Source organism: Podarcis liolepis (assembly GCF_965112155.1).
Source record: "Podarcis liolepis genome assembly, chromosome: 16".
NCBI classification, from domain to species: domain Eukaryota; kingdom Metazoa; phylum Chordata; class Lepidosauria; order Squamata; family Lacertidae; genus Podarcis; species Podarcis liolepis.
In genome coordinates this window covers 20,851,549-20,872,800 of record NC_139567.1, presented here as the reverse complement: position 1 = coordinate 20,872,800, position 21,252 = coordinate 20,851,549, and the positions used below count along the sequence as shown (strand labels likewise).

At 49.1% G+C, this 21,252-nt stretch overlaps 2 protein-coding genes across 9 annotated transcripts in view; both read left to right on the top strand.

Moving 5' to 3' along the window:
• Nucleotides 1-21,252, top strand: part of C1QTNF5 (C1q and TNF related 5) — a 201,947-nt gene that overhangs the window by 124,400 nt on the left and 56,295 nt on the right. The window lies entirely within an intron of this gene.
• USP2 (ubiquitin specific peptidase 2) overlaps nt 1-21,252 on the top strand; it is an 80,360-nt gene that overhangs the window by 46,561 nt on the left and 12,547 nt on the right. For 7 of the 8 annotated variants that reach the window (XR_014520379.1, XM_083481036.1, XM_083481034.1 and 4 more), the window contains 2 exons: nt 14,923-14,973; nt 20,032-20,155. Coding sequence is in view for 7 of the 8 variants with exons in the window: in XM_083481036.1 (XP_083337162.1) it covers nt 14,923-14,973; nt 20,032-20,155 (175 nt within the window). In the remaining variant the exon portion in view is untranslated. Of the gene's footprint in view, nt 1-4,224; nt 4,808-14,922; nt 14,974-20,031; nt 20,156-21,252 lie in introns of those variants that run through there. The other variant, XM_083481040.1, reaches the window with a different exon arrangement.

Below are 21,252 nucleotides of genomic sequence, written 5' to 3'. Positions count from 1 at the left end.
TTGCATTAAACTGAGTTCTGCACAGAGTAGACCCATTGAAATGAATGTACCTAAGTTATTCATGCCTATTGACTTCCATGGGTCTGTTCTGATTTGTGTAGGGTTTACTCCTTAGCCTTTTATTCTCCCGAAGATGTTCCTGCAAGGCAGCAGGTATGGATTTTACCTTGTGTTTACACCCGAAGCCTTTCTCACGAATGAGTATTAGTATTAGAAATTAGATGGTGTTGCGTCAAAGCAAGTGTTACCTGTGCTTTCTGGTATATTCCCACGTCACTTCGCTTATTGCAAAAAGCCCAATCTCCCGGGGAAAGCGAGTTTGTTGCGCAAAACCTCCCAGTCATCTAAAATTTCAGAAGCAGGGTTTGCCAATATAGGACTGAGGGCTTATCCACACCTCCATTTGCCTCACCTCTTTCCCCCACCCTGGGAAAACCCACAGTTTGGGCCGAATCCGGAACGAAACAACAATCTGGTTTTCTGCAGATTGCCGCTGTTAGTTCTCATGGAGCGCTAAGGAGCGGGTTTTCCAGGGAGCAAAGGCAAAACCACTCGAAGCCATGTCCAGAAAGCAGGGGGAGAACAAAATACACTTGGATCTGCGCTCTCTAGGGCCCAGGACAAGAGGAATTGCGGAAGAGCTTAGAATCCCATCTGGAAACAGCGATAACCTGGAAACCTCCTGTTGGAAGTTTGGGTGCAACTCAGCTTGCGGAAGAGCGGTTTGCATATGGTTAAGGCAGGTCCCCAGACTATTTCTGTACCTTTAACCTAGTGCCTTACTTCTCCATCACCTTGTTGATTGGACTGATAAGTCTTAGGCTGCATCCTGCTTGCCATTTCCTCCTCCTCCTCCTCACTCTTCTCTCTCAGACCTCAAGGTGAGAGGTCATCTGTAGCTATCCTCTGAGAAAGGAAAGGCACAAGCATGGCTGCCGTGCTGTCCTCTAGACTAGTTGATCAGACTAGAGCGAGAAACAGTTCTATTCACGTTAGACACAATGGCATTGTGCCAGTTGCTGGAGCCAAGGGTGGGTGGGTGCCAGGCAGGGGTGCCAGCCCAGCCCCTGCCACCGGAGCAAACCACCCCCGCAGGACCAAAGTGGGGCCAAGCTGGACTGCCTGCCTGCTCACGCAGGGGGGAGCCTGGGCAGCTAATACAGCCCTTGGCGAGCGGAGAAGAGCCCCAGCCCACTGGGGGCGCCTGGTTTGCACCTCCTCAAAAATTGTGTGCCCAGGGCCATGCCACCCCAGTTAGGCATTTCCTATAGTAAACAGCTTTCTTATTTTCTTCCCTACAAGTGTCTTCTCTGCAGTGGCATAGCGTGGGGGGTGCAGGGGGGGGCGGCCGCACCGGGCGCAACATCTGGGGGTTAGGGTTAGGGGGCGCAAATCCACGGGTTAGGGGGCGCAAATTACTTGCCTTGCCCCGGGTGCTGACAACCCATGCTACGCCACTGCTTCTCTGTGTCTGTGATTGCGAGAGGTAAAGTCAACTCTCTAACCGAGGTGCTCTAGCTGAACGCTTCTCACTCTTGCATATGAAAAGGGCTTCCATAGGTGATTGGACCCTGTTATTTCAACGCCGCCGCCTCTATCTGTCTTCCTGCCCAGCCTCCTGATATCTGAATGCTGGGTTGGCACTGTGTACTTCTGGACTCTCAACTCTGTGTGGGTGTGCAGCCTGCCTGCGTTCCAACTGTGTTCATGATTGCAAAAACACGCTGAGCGCAGAGCAATTTGGGTACAGTTATAGAACCGTAATTACGTTTTCTGCTGTCGCCTGGGTCTGTGTGCGGTGTAACAATGCGCCGTTCCTATCACCTCTGTCCCGGGCACGCATGGGAGCGTTTGCCCATCCTCGTGCGTCAGCAATTCCAATTCCTTACTATTCCCGTGTGCTTTTATCTCTGCGTTTGCAGATTGCGTTCCCTGGAGTGACAGTGTCATGCTGATGAAAGGCTTACAAATCTTGTAGATAAATAATGCTGCAATATATGTATGTATGTATGTCTCCCTGGGTTTATTTTTAACGCTACCAAAAATAGCCCTACCTCATCCAGGCTAAAGTTAGTTCCCTTGCAGCGTCTGCACAAAGAGATCTGGTTGGAGGATGGAAGAAGGTTGGAAACAGTGCAAAAAGGAATGAACGGTGCTTGATTTATTAAAGAGGAAAGGAAAGCTGTTCATTCTTTTCTTTTCTTCACGGTTGGCGGTAGCAGCGCTTCTGAATACCAGTTGCTGGAAACCTCAGGAGGGGAGAGTCCTTTTGTGCTCAGATCCTGCTTGCGGGTTTTGCACAAGCGTCTGGTCGGCCACTGTGAGAACAGGATGCTAGACTGGCCTCATCCTGCAGACTCTTCCTATGGTCGTATGCTTTGGTTTTATGGCTGCATAGATACGTGGCAATAACAACCTCGAGTGCAACTTTCCAAAACTTCATCCTGACTCTTGAAAGCATCTGACGTAAACAATGGAAAGTTACCGCGGGACAATCTGACCATTGGCCGGGGGATTTATAGATTTGTGTCAGGCACTTGGTCAGTCCCGTCTGGAAATTTTAAGAGGTCACCAGACAATGGGCCTGTTGCGATGGCTGTGGGGAATATGTGGTTTTGCAGGAGAGTCTGGGTTCCTAGGCAGCGTAGTTGCTGCGCCTTCACGGAGCTTCCCCTTTTATTTCTGTGCCTCAGTTTCTCTCTGTGTGTAAAGAAGGATGCTTGTCAGGCAGTAGATACTCCGTTAAGGGTGCTTCATTGCAGAGGAAATATTTGTCATTGAAATCCAAGCCAGTGCTGGATTTGGCATCAGACCTCAAGCCCCTTGCAGAGTGCTGACACCAGCAAATTATCTGGAGGTCAGCTAGTGTTACACAAAGTGGGTAAAATGCCACCCAAATGCTTGCCTTGGGATACCCTGCATTCCTTCTTGTCCTTTTGTACTTCAGTGGCTATCGCTCCTTTCCTTTTATTTTCGATGTTGATATTTTATTGAAAAGTTTCAATGATAAAAGAAATAAAAGTGAGGTGTGTTGGTTGCTGTGCATGCAAATAGGTCTCAGAGGCAGGTGGGGATTGGCATGCCAGCTGCCGGTGTCACAAAGGCGCTCCCTCGAGTTTGCAGGGCTCTCTCCTTCCAGTTCCCCCACATAAAACCTTTTTCTTTCTTCCCCTTAGTTTTCTGCCCCTCCTTCTCCCACCCACATCAGCAAAGTGGTTTGGGGGTGGGGGTGGGGAACACAGGTTCGGAGGAACTAGCCACAAAAGAGTCTCAAAGCAGCCGCCTCAGCACTCTTGCTGCAGTATTCACACTGTGGTGTGGAAAGTTAATCTGTGGCGGGCTTGGTGAATGAACGCCTTTGGGTGCAAGATGGTTTGGACTGGGTGGTCTCTTGAGTACTCCTTCTCAATGCCACTGTTCTGCCCTTCAAAGACTAGACACCTTGGCAGGATTGGAGTTCGGCTACCAGCAGAATGCACAACCAGATTGCACCAAAAGAGCTCCCTTCTTTCTCTGTCCCGCTACTGGGATGTGGGTAGTTTCAGGTGCTGGCTGGGAAAGAGGGGGCCACTGGGAGAAGCTATGCCACCTGTGGGCATTACTTCGGGGAAGAGGCACTGCGGGGTCTCGGTTGGCTCACTTTTGGCAGCAACTCTGTCCAGGGCAACCGACTTTCCTTCTGAGATTCGCCATTGCCTCACCATGTGGACTCAGAGAAGTCACTTCGCCTCGCTGTGGGACGTGTGAAAAAAACGGGTTCTTCCGACATACTTCCCCTGCCAGCTGTCAACTTTTCCCTTTTCCTGCGAGGAATTCTAATTGGAATAAGGGAATTTCCCTTAAAAAGTGGAAAATGTTGACAGCTATGGCCCTGACTCCAATAAAAAGACAGGCAGACAGGTCACGGATAGCACTGAGTACAGTATTTCAGTCTGGCTGAGATGAGAGTCATAGTTCCACCCGGAAGAGAAGTTCATCGGCTTCTACACGCCCCCAGTGCCTGCTCTGAGTATGTGTGTGCCTTAAATCGCTGCGCCTGCATAGCCGGGTTGCTACCACGCTCGAGCACCCCAGCAGGACCAGGCAGAGCCACCCGTCACACTTCCCCTTGGCTTCCCCACCCGGCGCAGAAAGTTGCCTGCAGCCTTGGCCGTCGGTACCTCCCTGGAGGGAGCCCTCTTCTGTGCAGCCTTGCCTGGGCGTCTGTTCCACCTCCCCTGCTTGATGTCAGAGTGATTCAGGTGCCGTCAGCAGCGGGGAAGGCGAAAGCAGCAGCGGCGGCTTTGCCTGGAGTGACAGCTTTGAGGCGGACCCTGGATTTTAAAGACGCGAGCCGGAGCCGCAGTGTGGAGGGTCGCCCGCGCTCTGCCACGCTTCCATGTCCAGCCAGAAGAACCTGCCAAACTTTTCCTCCCTGCTGGAGAAGAAGCACTTGTGGTTCTGCTTGGGGCAGAAGGCACGCCAAACTCAGCAGCTCCTCTCCCTCTTTTATTCCACCGGGTCCATCTCTGCTTTGGAGGAACGCTGCCTTGCTGTCTGAGCAGGCAGAGCAAGGGGTTGAGAGGAGCAGACCCGTCTGAGTCTCACCTTTTTCCACACCTGGATCTCCTACCGAAGGAAGCTTGTGGGGGGAGAGAGGCGAGGGGTGCCTCCTCGCAGCATGCGGAATTCCTACACGGTCACCCTCCCCGAAGAGCCCCCCGTCTCGCCTTTCTCTGGCATGCCAAAGGAGCTGCGGACCAAGACGCCCATGCCAGGATCGCTGCTGGTCTCTGCCTTTGTGGGTCTGGTGCTCAATAAAACCAAGGTACAGCTCGGCTTCACCCCAAACACACACATCATCCTCATGGCATTTTCTAAGATGGGTTTGGCTAGGGGTTTCCCCTGCCTTGCCGGGTGGACCGGCCACAAATCGCAGGGTGGGTAGGTGGGCCTTGCACTGCATGTGTTGGGTGGGCATGAGTTCAGCAATCTTAGCAGTCCGCTCTGTTGCTGCCTGGCAGGAGCCCTGGGTCCTTGTCTCTGCTCTGCTCCTGATATCACTGTGTGGACTTGGTGTGGAGGCTGAACCCTGCTTTCAGCCTGGGAGGGGGTTAAAGTGTGAGTGCTGCCCACCCCATAGCAAAGCCAGAATTCGCCTCGTTCCTGTTCTTATCGCACCTTTAAAGATGGGTGGGTGGGTGGGAGAAGCTAAAAGTAGGGAGGTAGTTAACTATCTGCTAGAGCAGAAGACGGTTGTGTGGGTGCAGACGCCCGCTGTCAAAAAGCAGGAGTTCTGCAAGAACTAGAGGTGACAAGGAGACCTTCCGCCTTTCCTCTAAAAGATGGAGTTTGCAAGAGCAGCCTACGCTATTAAGCAATAAGCTGTTAACTCCTGGTACTTAGGTCCCAAGAGTTTTCTGCTGTGGGACCAACCTTTGGGGTGTTGCTCACCGGGTCTCCATTTCTAAGAAGGGGCACAGTTGGGGAGGAGACTGGAAATTGCTGCGTTCTGTTTTTTTTTGCCCCCCATCTCACCCCCGGACAGAGAGCCCCAGTAAATTAAAGGGCATGCTCTCAAGATAACCGAGAAGTTAACCTTTCACCTTTTGACCTTTCCTCCCATGCTCAAACCCTTTCAGTGCTTATTTATGGGTGAAAGTGTGTGCGAGAGAGAAGGAGCGAATCTGCATTCTGAATGCTGGGAGAGTGTTGGTAGTTATTCAGAGTGAATAAAAGCCGAGCATGCAAAAAGGATCTCATGGGATGTTTGGGGGGGAGGGACAGACAGGCGCCAGGTCTTTCCCCCTCTCCACGTGGCTTCGCTCCCTCCGCGAAGCCGGGACCGTTTTGACCTCGTTGGGCCACTGCCCTTCGGGGAGCGCCTTTGTTCCACGCCGTTACGTAACAGACTCCCTTCCGCCGCGGCACCTGTGGCTCAGGGCAGGTCAGCCCCTTTGTTCGGTCGATGAATGGAGCTGGGCATGTTATGTAAGAGTTGTCCGTGCCTCTCTCCCCACAGGCAGCTTGAAACCTCCTTGGCGCCGCTTGCTGAGCTCCAGCAGCTGAGGCCAGCTAGGGAGCTGTGATCCAAGCTGGCCGGGGAAGGGAAAGGAGAGTTCAGTTGTCAGGACAGGGGAGGGAGATGGAGGAAAAGCCATTTGTAACCAGGTGGCTGCTGCTGGCGGCATGTTTGGAGAGAGAGCTTTTCTCTCCTCGCTGCTGCCATAGTGGGTTTCATTTTGCAAGGAAATGTCTATTATTGTTGTTGTTGTTGTTGTTGTTGTTGTTGTTGTTGTTGTTGTTGTTGTTGTTGTTGTTATTATTTAATTAATCAGTGTTTGGTTTTTAAACCACGAGTTGCAGAGCTGCCCCATAGTCATAGAATCATGGAACAGTAGAATCAGAAGGGGGACACAAGCGGTCATCTTGTCCAGCCCCTGGCAATGAAACTCAAGCTGGTTTTACATTATGCCCTGCATCCTAAAGGTAAAGGGGTAAAGGGACCCCTGACCATTAGGTCCACTCGTGGCCGACTCTGGGGTTGCGGCGCTCATCTCGCTTTATTGGCTGAGGGAGCCGGCGTACAGCTTCTGGGTCATGTGGCCAGCATGACTAAGCCGCTTCTGGAGAATCAGAGCAGCGCACAGAAACGCTGTTTACCTTCCCGCCGGAGCGGTACCTATTTATCTACTTGCACTTTGACGTGCTTTCGAACTGCTAGGTTGGCAGGAGCAGGGACCGAGCAATGGGAGCTCACCCCGTTGCGGGGATTCAAACCGCCAACCTTCTGATCGACAAGTCCTAGGCTCTGTGGTTTAACCCACAGCGCCAACCGCGTCCCTTGCCCTGCATCCTACAGTTGGATAAATCTTGATTATGGGGTCCGCGGTCTGCGCCAAAACCATTCCCAATACAAGGAACTGCCTATATACTTGGGCAGGGAGTTGGGGCATCATGAGTCCTTTCCCAGCCCAGTGGCGCTGCAGGAAAGGTAGCTGCAGGGTTTAATTTTTCCAAGGTTTGTTGGCTTCCAAACCGGTTTTCAATGCCCTGGCACATCCTGGGGTCTTTGAAACAAGAGAGTTCCGCTTGATGAACATGTACAGAGCGCCTTTCCCAGGAGCACTGCCATGTAGACACCGCTGACCTAGATGGACCCAGTGGCCTAACTCTCTATAAAGCATATTCTGCCTGTGCTCCCATGGAGACCTGGGTTTCTGGGTCAGAATGGGAGGCATCTGGATAGGTCCCAGATAATGCACACCCGTTCCTTCTGTGCCTGTGTCAGACTGGGAGCACTGCTTGTGAGGAATTTCCTGGAACAAGGTTCTGGTGCTCAAGGGCAAGCAGTGGCTTTCCCCATCTCTCTTTCTTTCTTTCCCTCTCTCTCCTCCTTCCTCTGGATTCGCGTGGGCTGACTGTTCATCTGGGGCCGGCCTCTTCCTCTCCATAGCAGAGGAATGCCGGCTGGCTGGTCCTGCATGCTTTGGCGATGCGCCATTCCCCAGCACACTCTCGGTTCCTTGTTCTCTCCTCCGAGATTTTTCTGTCTACTCCCTTGGGCTGGGAAATGTTTCGGGAAGGATGTACGTAGATTAAGCAGGGCTGGGCCACCCCCAGAGACCTCAGAGCATCAGGTCACCTCCGTCACAGCCTCTCCAAAACCTCCTTGCCCTTTGACACACATTGTAGGCACCTCTCGTGTCCATGTCGCTGCTCAGAAGAGAACACAGTTCTTCTGGACCTTCTGTGATGGCCAGATCCAGCTAAATTTGTTTAGGTTGCCACCAAACACACTTCCAAGGAAATGCCTTTAGGGTGCAAACCCTAAGGTGATGCTATCAGGATGCTTAACTCAGTGCTTGCTTTCAGTGTAATAATTGAGTGGCACTTAGTGGCTTGGTTGCCATTCAAGATCTAGACGTGGTCATTGAAAAACTGTGCTTATGGTGCCAGGATGCATCCCATTGTATCATCACAAAAAAATGCAAGGTTTTGATGCAAGGATGGGTGAGCAGGAACAGCTCAGTTCTCAAAACTAGTATTCTTTCTCTGGCCACCTGTCAGCTAGCATATACCTCCAGGTTTAGTTATTCAACCAGGGTAGAGGTGGCTAACCATTGTTCAGCTTCCGCCAACCCTCTGGCCATATGCTTGCAGTGGGTCTAACCAGTGATCTAGTGATCCAAGGTAGCAGGGTGGGTTGGGGTCAAAGACCCATTACTCTTTCAGCAGCAAGGTCCCTGTCTCCACCGACCTAAAACCACCCTGTCAGCATGAAAGGGAAGATTTTTTTAGCCACTATCTGCTCCAAAGCTAAGTGTTTAGGAGCACTGAAAACTCAAGGTGCTTCAGCTTCAAGGGAATGGTGCACAAGTTCTGTTGTGTACAATGAAATGTGCAGCTTAAGCCACTCCAGAATAAGATATTGGAGCATTCCAAATCATTTGCCAATGTACGTGCACAGAAAATAGATCTAGCTCAAGTGGAACACGTGGAGATCTGCACTGAGCGATGCAATGCATCCCTAATTATTATTGTTGCATAATTATAAGATTACTGTATTAACTTGGAAAGCTGCACAATCTTATAAAGGGTGTGGCTGGATCACGAAGGGACACTACACTTTTGCGTGTGGCTGTTCAACACATACCACAACCTCAGCTGATCAAGGCAGACCAGATCAGGAGGGAGGGCTACTGCCTGCTCTCAGTTCTTCAGATGTTTTATCTCAAGAGGTATTTTGGACTACAGATCCCATCATTCCTGACCACAGGCCATGCTGCCTGGGGCTGATGGGAACTGGAGTCCAGCAACATTCCGGAGGACAACATTGCTCTCACATTGATCTGACAAGTAGAGAGGAGGGAAATGTTCTCCTCCACCAGGGTGCTAGACTAGATGGAGGGGTTAAATTTGAGGCTGTTCTGTTCCTAGCATCACTTCTAGTCTTCGCCTGTCTCACAGGTAAGCATCACAGCTGAAGAAGGATAGCGGGGTGGCTACTTTTCCACCACAGAAGCCCAAAATCCTCTGCATCAAAGCAAATGTAGTGACTGTAATTACTATCTTAATTTCTCTTTATTCCACCTTGTCCTCAAAGTGGAAGGGCTGGGTTATTGGGTATGTGTGAGTGTGTGTTTTTCTGCACACATTTTGTCCTTACAACAACCGTGGGTCCCCAGATGTTGTTGAACTACAACTCCCATCACCCCTAGTTAACAGTGCCAGAGCTCAGGGATGATGGGAGTTGTAGTCCAACAACATCTGGGGACCCACAGGTTGAGAACTGCTGAGTTAGGCTAAGAGAAATACATACTGGCCTTTGATCACCCAGAATGTTTCAAGGGGAGGAGTTTCAACCTAGGTTTCTCCCAGCTGAGTCAAACGCTCCAACCACAGCACCCAAACTGGCTGTGTCAGCGATTTCTAATAGCATGGTTAATAATAAAAATATTGTTGATAATAATAATAAGAGCGTAGGTGGGTGGGATTCAGCTAATATTTGTGAAATTAGGGAATCAGGGCTAGGGATGTAGGCATATGTCCATTTAAATTTCTCTTTAAAAAAAAACAAAAACCCAATTTTAAGCTCAGTTCTCCACGCTTTCTCATCAGTTTGTGATTTTTTTTAAGTCCTCGTGAAAATTCAAGAGCAATATAGTGCAAATTTCTCCTACATATTTTTTTACAATGTTACGTGTTATTACCATTATTATTATTATTATTATTATTATTATTATCTGTATCCCACCTTTTCTCCAAGGAGCTCAAGGTGGTTACGTGATTCTCCCCCTCTCTAGTTTGTTCTCACAAGAACCCTGGGAGGTAGGTTAGGCTAAGAGACTGTCACCGCCCAAGGCCACCCAATGAGCTTTACAGCTAAGTGGAGATTTGAACCCAGGCCTTACTCCAACACCTTAACCACTGCACCACAACACATCAGCTCCCATTCTATGTAAATATATTTTGGGTAGTAACACATTTGAGCAATGTATACTTTTCCTAATATAATGGAACCTTGGTTCTCGAACGCCTCAGTACGCGAACATTTCGGCTCCCGAACCACGAAAACCCAGAAGTAAGTGTTCCAGTTTTTGAATGTTTTTCGGAAGCCGAACATCCAATGCAGCTGTCAGCTATTGTTTCCAGGACGCCTGCACCTTGGTTTTCGAACATTTTGGAAGTCGAACGGAAAGTCAAAGCAAAGTCAAAGCAATAAACAACTATTTTACTTTTAAAAGTCATCTGAAGGCAGCCCTCTTTAGGGAAGTTTTTAATGTTTGATGCTGTACTGTTTTTAATATTCAGTTGGAAGCTGCCCAGAGTGGCTGGGGAAACCCAGCCAGATGGGCGGGGTATAAATAATAAATTATTATTATTGTTGTTGTTGTTTTTGTTACGCTCGAGAACCAATATACCACTGTATTTGTATTTTCCCTGAGATAATGAGTTTTTTCCTGTTATTTTCACCAGTATATGCATTTTTAAAGGCAGTATTTACCTTAGCTCATGCATTTTTGTACACATGACTTGCCCGGAGGACCGCACTGCGAAATTGAGAGAAGTGCAAATTTCAAAAGGTTGGATGTGTGTTTCGGTTCTCATGCACGAATTGGGCTGAATCGCCTTTCAATGCAAACCAAATTGAATTTCCCCACCATCCTTAATCAGGGCTTGTTATTTCATTAAGGAACCCTAAACCCCTTCCTTCTCTCTCCCCTCCTCTGCAATTCTGTCTTCCCTTAGATATGGAGAATAGGGGTCCACTTGTCCCCATCCCACCCCCCGATGTGACATAAGGCTGTGTTGCCAGAGCAGAAACGTGTGCTGTTTGAGCCGGTCTATTTTGGGCTGTTGTCAGGAACAGGAGAGGAGGCTGCTTTCCCTCCTACAAACACATGCCAAGCGCTGCTATTTTGGAGCTGGCGAAGCAGCAGGGACCTCCTCCTCCCCTCTCCTCCTCCTCCTCTTCAGTTTCTGGGGTGCCAGAAATGTAAGGAGGTAAGAAAAAGCGTTGATGCTTTAACCCACTGAACCCCAAACCCAGTCCAGCGCAGGGGGGGGGGGCAGGGGCATCCCTCCATTCAGCCTGCAGCCCTAAACCATTTTATGAATTTATATACAGTCATACCTCTTGTTACGTTCGGTTCAGGTTATGTCTTTTCAGGTGGCGACCCAGAAGTACCGGAAAGGGTTACTTCCGGGTTTCGCCGCATGCGCAGATGCGCAAAATGACGTCACGCACATGCGCAGAAGCGGTGAATCATGACCCGCGCATGCGCAGACGCGGGTTGCATTCCTCTCAGGTTGCAAAGGGGGCTCTGGAACGGATCCCGTTCGCAACCAGAGGTACTACTGTAGTGCATTATAACACACACACACACACACCAAGTCTTCGCACAAAAAAGGCTCCCAGAACAGCTTGCATGCAATCAGTTGAAACAAGGCAGTCTCTGCCCCCTCTCACGCTTACGTTGTAAAAGACAAGCGACAAAAGGAAAGAAGGAAGCGGAGGGCAGAGGGGGAAAGGCAAGATCAGGCACCAGCTCTTTCAGCTCTTTCAAGTCCAACGCGCTCTGTCTGCAGCAGAGATGCCCCACAGGGGCACCGATCCGATCGGGGAGGTTTGCAGTAGAACTAGAAGGAAGAAGCCCTCATCGCCCTGCTTCTTTTGCCTTAATTTCTGTTACCCAGGGCTATGCTGCCTTTGCCCATGGAGCCTCTATTCTGCCATCATGGTCAATAGCCATTAATAGGCGGCAACCTCCAAGACTTTGTCCAATCCAAGACAACCCAAACTGACACAGACATTGCTGGGCAGTTTCAACGAGCTCCCTCCGGTGAGGATTCTAGTCAGCTATATGAGAATAGAATTAGATATACGATTCTGGGTCCTTCTGGCTTCCCCCCGCTCTCCTCTGTGCCTGATCTGGTGTGGGAAGTCATACCTCATGTTACGGACGCTTCAGGTTACGTGTTTTCAGGTTGCAGACTGTGGGAAACCCGGAAGGGGTTGCTTCCGGGTTTCTCCACTCGCAGAAGCACTAAATCGCGCTTTGCACATGCGCAGAAGCGCCAAATTGTGCCTATGCAGACACGGTTCTTCAGGATGCGAACGCTGCGGGTTGTAGACGTGCCTCCGTCACAGATTACGTCCGCAACTCGAGGTACCACTGTACATCAATAGAACTATATAGCTGCATTATTAGACCTGTAACTTTAAGAACTGGTGCCCGACCTTGATCTTCCCCTCCTCCCTCCCCATCCCTCTTTCCTCATGTGTTGTGCCCACTCTGAGAGCCTTCTTGGCGGGAGAGCAGGCTAGAAATGCTTCAGATGCTATGTCCTGATCCTTGAGATTGAACCCGGGACCTTCTGCACCCACAGCACATGCTCTACCAGGAGCGCGGAATGAAGGCTGTCATCAAGTGCACATCTCCCTGTGTCTCGCCTCCTTACGGCAGGTCTCTGAAGCCACGCAGCAAGCAGAGAGCTCTTAGTGGCTGTCTGCAGTTTCAGTAGGCGGCCTTTATCCAGAACAATGAAGTTGTGCTTTTCCCAAGTTGGGAGCATGGGAAACTGCCTGATATTGAGTCTGACCGCTGTTCTGTTTAGCTCAATATTGCCTGCACTGATGGACAGTGGCTCTCCTAGGGTTTCAGCCGGGGGGTGGCATGTATTCCCTGCCCACCTGGAGATTGAAAAGCAGATACTCCTTGCATTACCTATGTCAGAGGTGCAAAATGCAGAGATGAAGTTTGTCCTCCCTGCTTTTCCATTCTCTCTTTCCCCAGCCCCCTGAGCAATGCCCACATGACCTCTGTCCCTCTGCTGGGTGCCAGCTGGATCCCTTCCAGGATCCATTCTGGGCAGGATTCTGTGTTCCAGGCCCAACAGACTGCCAAGGTGCTGCTGCTGCTGCTGCTGCTGGGGACTTGCCAAGCTTGGTTACTCCCCTGGCTGCTACATTGCCATGTGTGGGGCACCACATGTACAGGAAATGGGACTTTGGCTTCCCGGGATTTTGCCCTCCTGAAGACAAGGTCAACTGAGTGCTTTGCAGACACCTCCATGGGAGGGAAAGGAGTTGATGCAACACTTTGGGTGGCTCTCTCGGCTGTATGATCCTCTCTTGTTTTTCTTCTGCCAAAGGCCTCCCTTTGCCTTCCCTGTCTTATTGTTTGCTTAAAGCGGTTTTTGCAAAGCAGTTCTCCAGCCAACAAATGTGTACAAAAACCCACCTGCTAAGGTAAAATGCGCACGAGGATGCATATATTCATAAAAAATGCTTTATATTAGGGGAAATTGCTTTGAAAAAATATGTATACAGTACATGTATTAGACAAAGTTTCATGCCGAAGAGTGTGTGTGTGTGTGTGTGTGTGTGTGTGTGTGTGTGTGTGTGTATTCGAGTAAATTGGTGACAGAGTTTTATTCATTCATTCATTCGTTCCCTTTTTCTCTCCTTGGCCTTTTCCCCTTGTGTGCTATTGTTGTTTTTTAAGATTGTACGTAAGCCATTCTGGGAGCCTTTTTTTGGCTGAATAGCGGGATGCAAATGCTCAGGAAAAAAATGTAATTAACAAATCTGCACTAAAACGCCTCATGGGTTTTTATGAGGACTTTTTGCAAACTACTGTGGAGAACTGAATTTAAGACGAGAGAAGTGAGAAACTGCGATTGACAGATTCTCTCATCCGTACTTCTTACAAACGACATTATGATCTTATATGCACCATTAGACAGTCCTGAATTTATTTGTTTGTTTGCCTGCTTATTTAATATTTAATTTGTCTGCCGCCCCTTTCTCCCAAGTAGGAGAGCTGGTGTAGTATCATGGTTAGAGTGTCAGGCTAGGACCTGGGAGGCCAGGGCTCCAGTCCCACAATGGGTGACCTTGGGCCTGTCACTGTCTCTCAGCCTGACTTACCTCACAGGGTTGCCGTGAGGATAAAATGGGGGTGTGGGAGAGAACCATATTATGCCACTTTGAGATCCTTGGAGAAAAGTTGGGGTAGATACGCAGTAATAAGCAGTGCTTTTTTCTGGGGATACGCAGGGGTACACATACCCCTAAACATTTTGTGAATCTTTGTACTTTTGTCCATTTACTGTATTTATTTTTCCCGATTTGAACTATAAAATGGTGATTTTCTTGAGTCAAAATTAGAGTACCCCTAAACATGTTTTTAGGGGGGGAAGCACTGGTAATAAGTAAATACAGTAAGTTTGCATTCATTCATTCATTCAGCCTTTTGGATTCATTTAATAGGTGATGGGAAACTCAGGGTCATGCTGGAAGTCCAGGGGTGCCCAGTTCTAGATGAGACAGAGTCCGATTGCCTTAACTTACTTTTGGAAAGTGAAAGCTCTTTGCACATGCACAGAAGCGCCTTCTCTGTCTCTTCCCCACTCCCTTCGCCATGACTTCCATATTCTAGGACTGAGCCCGAACGCTTGAGATCTCTTGGTGGAGCGCAAGATATTAATACCCACATCTACTACAGAGCCTTTGATTCTGTGATAGCAGAAATTTCCCACAGGCTTTGTCAGCTGCTGCTAGAGTTTGCACTCATTCGTTTCTGGCGCTGAGAGTAGGGGAAAGCAGGGCACTGGCTTTGCTTTGTAGGCTCTGTTTCCTGACCCCCACCACCTCCACTATCCCCCCAGTAGGGAACCTTCCCCTTAAGCCTTGATCCTGCTCAGCAAGTATTGACAAGGGATGTGTCAGGGGTTTGAGGTTCCCTGCAAGCTGTGGGTTAAATGGCCTGAAATCTTTATGCCCGTTATCCCAAATCTTTGGGAGGATGAACCCCCTTTCTCTTTTGCCTTTGTTTGTTCCCCACCACCACCCTTGGATTTGGCTGTGTTTGCATATCCACCCGACCCGGAGTTACCGCATTCTCACAACCAATGCATGTTCTTCTCTCTTGACAGAATTCGAAAACTGTGCAGGGGCTGACCGGCCTCCGGAACCTCGGCAACACTGTGAGTCCACTTCTCTTTCCATCCCTGTCCTCCCTCCACTTGGGTATATCTGCACTGGGGCGGGAGAACTGAGCCCACATTCACACTGTTTAAACAGTCCCATGGTGTTCCCCCCAAAGAATTATGGGAGATGTAGTTTATTAAGGGCCCTGAGATTCCCATCACAGGGGAGCTACAATTCCCTGAGTTCTCTGGGAAGAGGAACTGATTGTTAAACCACACTAGTAATTGTAGCTCTGTCGAGGAGAGGACGGGAAAGGGAGGTCTCCTAACAATTCACAACACCCGCAACAAACTGCGGCTCCCAATAATTATTTGGGAAAAGCCATGGACCTGTTTAAAGTGGTATGGTGCTGCTCTAAGGGTATGGTATGATTGCAGCCTGAGATCTGCTGATAGGCTTCTGGGTGATTTGAGTAGACCAGAAAGGGGCTTCTGACGCCTAGTGTCTAAGAACAGCAAGATCCTGAAAGCTTAAACCGCAAATTGCTGGGGGGGGGGGGCGACAGACACTTGGGATGGGGTGAACCAGAAGTGGGTTTTCACATGCAAGGATTTGTGAGTTTTGGTAGTGGCGCCGATCACACGCTCCTGGGCTGAGCCTACGCTCTGCGGCACACCCTGTTCCTTAATTCTTAGTTTATGTATACCCAGTTAGGTCACTAGTTTGCCCTTGGCTTCTGTTGGCGAGCTGTGTGGCATTTCAACATAATAAAAACCAGATATATGGATTGTTTGCATTGCACTTGCAGTGATAGATCCAGACCACCCCTTCAGTTTGCCCACACTTCCTTACCCCCCACCTGGGGAAACTGCTATTTAATGCTCAGTTGGAGCAAATGACAATCTGGGTCTTCCCCGGATTGCCATTTGTTCTGATCTATCACTAAAGAGTGGGACGTGGGTGGCGCAGTGGGTTAAAGCACAGAGCCTAGGACTTGCCGATCAGAAGGTCGGTGGTTCGAATCCCCACGATGGGGTGAGCTCCTGTTGCTCGGTCCCTGCTCCTGCCAACCTAGGAGTTCGAAAGCACGTTAAAGTAGATAAATAGATACCGCACCGGTGGGAAGGTAAATGGCGTTTCTGTGTGCTGCTCTGGTTCGCCAGAAGCGGCTTAGTCATGCTGGCCACATGACCCAGAACCTGTACGCCGGCTCCCTCGGCCAATAAAGCGAGATGAGCACCGCAACCTCAGAGTCGGTCACGACTGGACCTAATGGCAAGGAGTCCCTTTACCTTTTATCACTAAAGAGCGGGTTTATGCTGGAAAAGGAGCAGGGCAAAGGGAAAACTTTGTTTTTCCTCTTCCTCCTCTACCACCACCTCGTCTTCCTCCTCACTTTATTTCAGCTATTGCCCCATAATGCAGATGGCAGGACTGAGGCAGAGCTAGAGTGGCTTGTTGAAGCCCACCTCGTAGTGAGATCACGGCGGAAGCAAGACTCAAAGGGAGAGCTCTCCGATTCATATAGCTGAGCCTCTGAATCGCAAGTCTGAACCAAAGCTCTCTGAAATGAACAATTTAAAAAGCAGCACAAGGTTAAACCTAGTCTCTGGGCAGGTCAAGCACAGAGATCACTCTGGTCTCATTGCCGGGCACTGCTGCTGCTGCTGCTGCCTCCTTGCCAAATTCACACTGCTTGGCTCACCTTGCAGAGAGATCGTGGCATGACCGCACCACCATGCAGCTACCTCTCAGACCCTCGCACATCAGGCGCCTGGAGCCCCAGGGGGATAGCATGCATGCGCTAGTTTGTATGGCATAATTACAGCCATTGTGATTTGCATGCCTCTTCCTTGTGTACAGAATCATAGAATTGTAGAGCTGGAAAGGGACTGTGAGAATCATCTAAGCCAACCCCCTGCAGTGCAGGAATATGGAGCTGTCCCCACATGGGGATCGAACCTGCAGCAACTTGGTATTATCAGTGCCACCCTCTAACCAACTGAGCTATCTAGGCACTGCACACACACACACAAACAAATGTAAGAAGAGCCTGCTAGACCAGGCCAGTGGCCCATCTAATCCAGAATCCTGTTCTCACAATGGCCAGCCATCTGCTCTAAGGGAAAGCCTGCAAAGTGCCATAAGAAACTGCAGAGATAGTGCAGGATAGTGCGCACCCTGGAAATGATCTCTTTCAGCTTCTGCCTTCTGGAAGAAGGTACAGGGTTATAAAGACTAGGACCAACCGTCTGAGAAACAGTGTCTATCCAAATGCAATTTTGGTTTTAAACGCAGTGTAAGGTAGCCTCTATGGGAGTATATTGTACAGTGGTACCTCAGGTTACATACGCTTCAGGTTACAGACTCCGCGAACCCAGAAATAGTGCTTCAGGCTAAGAACTTTGCTTCAGGATGAGAACAGAAATCGTGCGGCAGCAGGAGGCCCCATTAGCTAAAGTGGTGCTTCCAGTTAAGAACAGTTTCAGGTTAAGTACAGACCTCTGGAACGAATTGAGTACTTAACCTGAGGTACCACTGTATTTAATTATGGGGTATCAGAGTTTTTAGGGGGCTAACCAGGCTGGCATAGCTGGGATAGCAGGCTTGTTGGTTTTTGAATGTCTGATGTAGATTATCATATCGTAAGCAGGGCCTGAGCGCAACAGTGCTGTTCCCAACACGTGCGCCCCAGCAATGGGCATTCAGAGGCCACATTGCCTCTGGCACTGTAATGAGAACATTATATGTGGGAAAGTCGTGCACACACAACGCCAGCTGAGCCAGTGCAGCCCGGCGGTCACGGCTGGATTAGTGGTGTGGCACTTCTCCGTGCCCGGTGGGTGGGTACCCGCCAACGCAGGAAATTTCGACAGCTCTTTCCACCGCTGTTTGTCCCTCAGTTCCCCTTTGCTGTGGTGGGAATCCCCTGCCCTTCTGAAGGGCCTTTTTGCAGCAGTCTCAGGAAGTGTGTCACCCTCCCACCCCACCAGGCCTCAACCGCTCAGGCCCAAACTCATGAAATTCAATGCTCTTTTAGGTTTAACATGCAGTGCTTGTTTAGAGTTGTTTTTAAGTGCAGGCGCAAACACCTACATGTTGAATTTGGAGGAGCATTTAACCTCACAAGGCCTAGTCTGGGCCTGAGCAGCTGAGGTTTGCCCATCCCATAGGTTTCCACACCTGAGCCTTTCAGGAAGAACATTCTTTTCTCAAGGCAGCTCACATGATGTATGAAAGCGCAACGTCAAATGGCAATAAATGCACTTTTGAAAATGTTCCCCGTTGATAAAACTAGGAAGAAAACATTAAAAATGCAACCGCCTCACTATCAGATCCCTAGTCACCTTTAGGTAAAGTGATAACTGTTAAGGCCCATTTGGAAATATAAGGGCCTGTCTTAGATGGAATTTTTTTATTCCACAGCCTCGCCATCTCAGACACCCACACCCTATGCACACAGAACATTTATGACACTTGAACAGAGAATCCTGGGATCTGTAGTTTACCCCTCTGAGGGTTATAGGAAACTATTGTTCCCAGGAGTGTTTGGGGGAGGCCATGTGCTTTTAATGTGCTTTTAATGTACAGTAGGGATGCTGTGGGTTAAACCACAGAGCCTAGGACTTGCTGATCAGAAGGTCGGTGGTTCAAATCCCCATGACGGGGTGAGCTCCCATTGCTCGGTCCCTGCTCCTGCCAACCTAGCAGTTTGAAAGCATGTCAAAGTGCAAGTAGATAAATAGGTACACTCCAGCGGGAAGGTAAACGGCGTTTCCGTCTGCTGCTCTGGTTCGCCAGAAGCAGCTTAGTCATGCTGGCCACATGACCCAAAAGCTATAAGCCGGCTCCCTTGGCCAATAATGCAAGATGAGTGCCGCAACCCCAGAGTCGGTCATGACTGGACCTAATGGTCAGGGGTTCCTTTACTTTTATGGTATAGATGTCATCACAGTACAGGTGGACTTATACAGAGTTTGGTGCTGGCCTCAAACTCAGGGAGGGTGGTGGTAATAGAGGATAGGGGTAGAGGGGCAAGGCTGACTGCTAACAGAATCACAGCAGACATGGAGGGGAGTTTTAACCCTCCCCCCCCCCCGCTGCAGTCCTGGAGGGGGGCACCTCATCTGAAGCTGCTGTTTGCTACACTGGGAGCAGGAGACAGAATCCAACTACTAGGACAGATGATAGCTTTCTTTTCCATTCATACAGCACCTGCAGAAGAGGGTTTTTATTAGCCAGGATCACAGCAAGTGGAGGGAGGAAGAATTAAGTTATCAGTCCGGTTAATGACCAGGTCAGCCTCAGCCACTATTTGCATTTAAAAGCAATGCAGATTTGTATCTCCTCACCCCAGAAAGAGGAATCTTGGTTGAAAGACACACACATTGCAAAAAAAAAAAAAGACTCCAGAGAATTATATGAAATTATTCGTAGTATACTTTTCAGCCATTAAAGGACCCTGGCCCCAAGGGAGCTTTAGCAATAATAAAACATACATTGTCTATGCTTGGGAACTCTCTCCCGAGAGAAGCAAGCTCATCGCTCCCACCATCTCTTTAATGGCCTTTTTGTATATGTATATATATATATTAAAAAGAACTCTTTCCTTTTGGGGAAGACATTTAGACTGCAAACAGCTGGGGTTCCTTTACTGACCTGATTCTAACATTCTCTTGTATTTTCTTATGGTTCTCACTGCTGCTGGATTATGCCAGTTCCTGCCTTCTGTTTTGGTGCTTTGGCTTGTAAAATTGCAAGCGATACGTTAAAAAGGTTTAATTTATGGTTTCGTTTCTGTTAGCCACCTAACAGAGCTCTTGGTGATGAACGGCAAGATGTATAAATGTTTTACATACCTAAATAAAGTTCTTAGTACGGAAAATCGCTTGCAAATATGTGTATAGTAGGCCAAATTGCATACCAGAATGCGCACGTTAGAATGAATGGGCACTAAAATGCGGACAGATATGTATGATATTTCGGGGTGGGGGTCACGATCTGATGCAGAAATGTGGCCAGCTGAATTTGAAATTAGAAAAAGGAGAAAGGAAAAGAAAGTTGACCTATTTGTCCTCACACTTCCTGCATGTTCATTTGTTTGCCTCCTGTAGTGTTTCATGAACTCAATACTGCAGTGTCTGAGCAACACCAAAGAGCTCCGAGATTACTGCTTGCAGAACCAGTACGTCCATGACCTGAACAACAAAAGCCGCATGCAGATGGCCCTCATGGCTGGTAAGGGCCGTGACACTTCACACACAGGGCGAGCAGCCTTACACCAATTAGGCCCTTGGTCCGCTCGGCCCCATATTGTCAACACTGACTGGCAGCTGCCCTATCCCAAGAGGTTTCAAACCAGGGTCTTTCACAGGGGCAGATTTGACTTTGAGGCCCCCGAACCCCCGAGAAGGGTGGGTTGGTTCTTGAGGCAGAAGGAAATTCAGTGCTTCCTCCGCAGCTGACCAAAAAGAGAAGCAAGCCTCAAAACGATACAGAAATACAACAATAAGGAACTCTGATGAAAAGCTAAATGGCTTTTCTGGGTTTCAGTTTTACCCTCTTCGTTTTTCTGTCTCCTCTGCAGCAGGAGATAAACTCCAGTCATGTGTGGTGGACTTGATGAGTCTCCTGAATGCATTTCCTGCCTACCCAGGAGTGCCAAAATGGGGGTGGACAGCCAGGCATCTGACGGGGGGCATCTCTCGCTAATGTGGGATCTCCATCTCAGACCCAGGAGAGCTGTTGCCAGCCAGAGTAGACAATAGTGAACTCAGTGGACCAATAGTTGGACCTCTGTTTATCTATGGTCTCCTCCCAGATGACCTATTCACTGGCCAGTCATCTTGATTTGCTTGCACAAAGCTTACACTGAGGTCAGACTATATCCTGATGTATTACGCATTCGCTCTAATTTGTTTGCGGGATTACGGGCGGTATATTGCAATGAGCCTTTGTCCCACATTCATCCTGATTTGTTTGTAGGGTTTTATGCATCTTCCCATGAGTCATTTGTTCATCTCGCACTTTCCCCTCTCACCTTCCAAACAGCAGTCTGATCCTTTTTTTGCAAAGTGAATTCGTTATACTTGACCAAGAGAAAGAGAGGCCATTTTAATCTACTTTAATTGTGCAAACCTAAATTTCCAGTGTGCACTTGATTCTCTTCCACAAAATAGTCCGGAGGCAGCCTATATATTTATAATATATTGCATTTATATCCCAGCCTTTTTCTCCAAAGAGCTCCCTCCCCCCTTTGCTCTCCATTTAACCCCCACAACCATCCTGCGAGGTAGGCTGGGCTGAGAGGGGCAGCCCAAGGTCACCCAATCAAG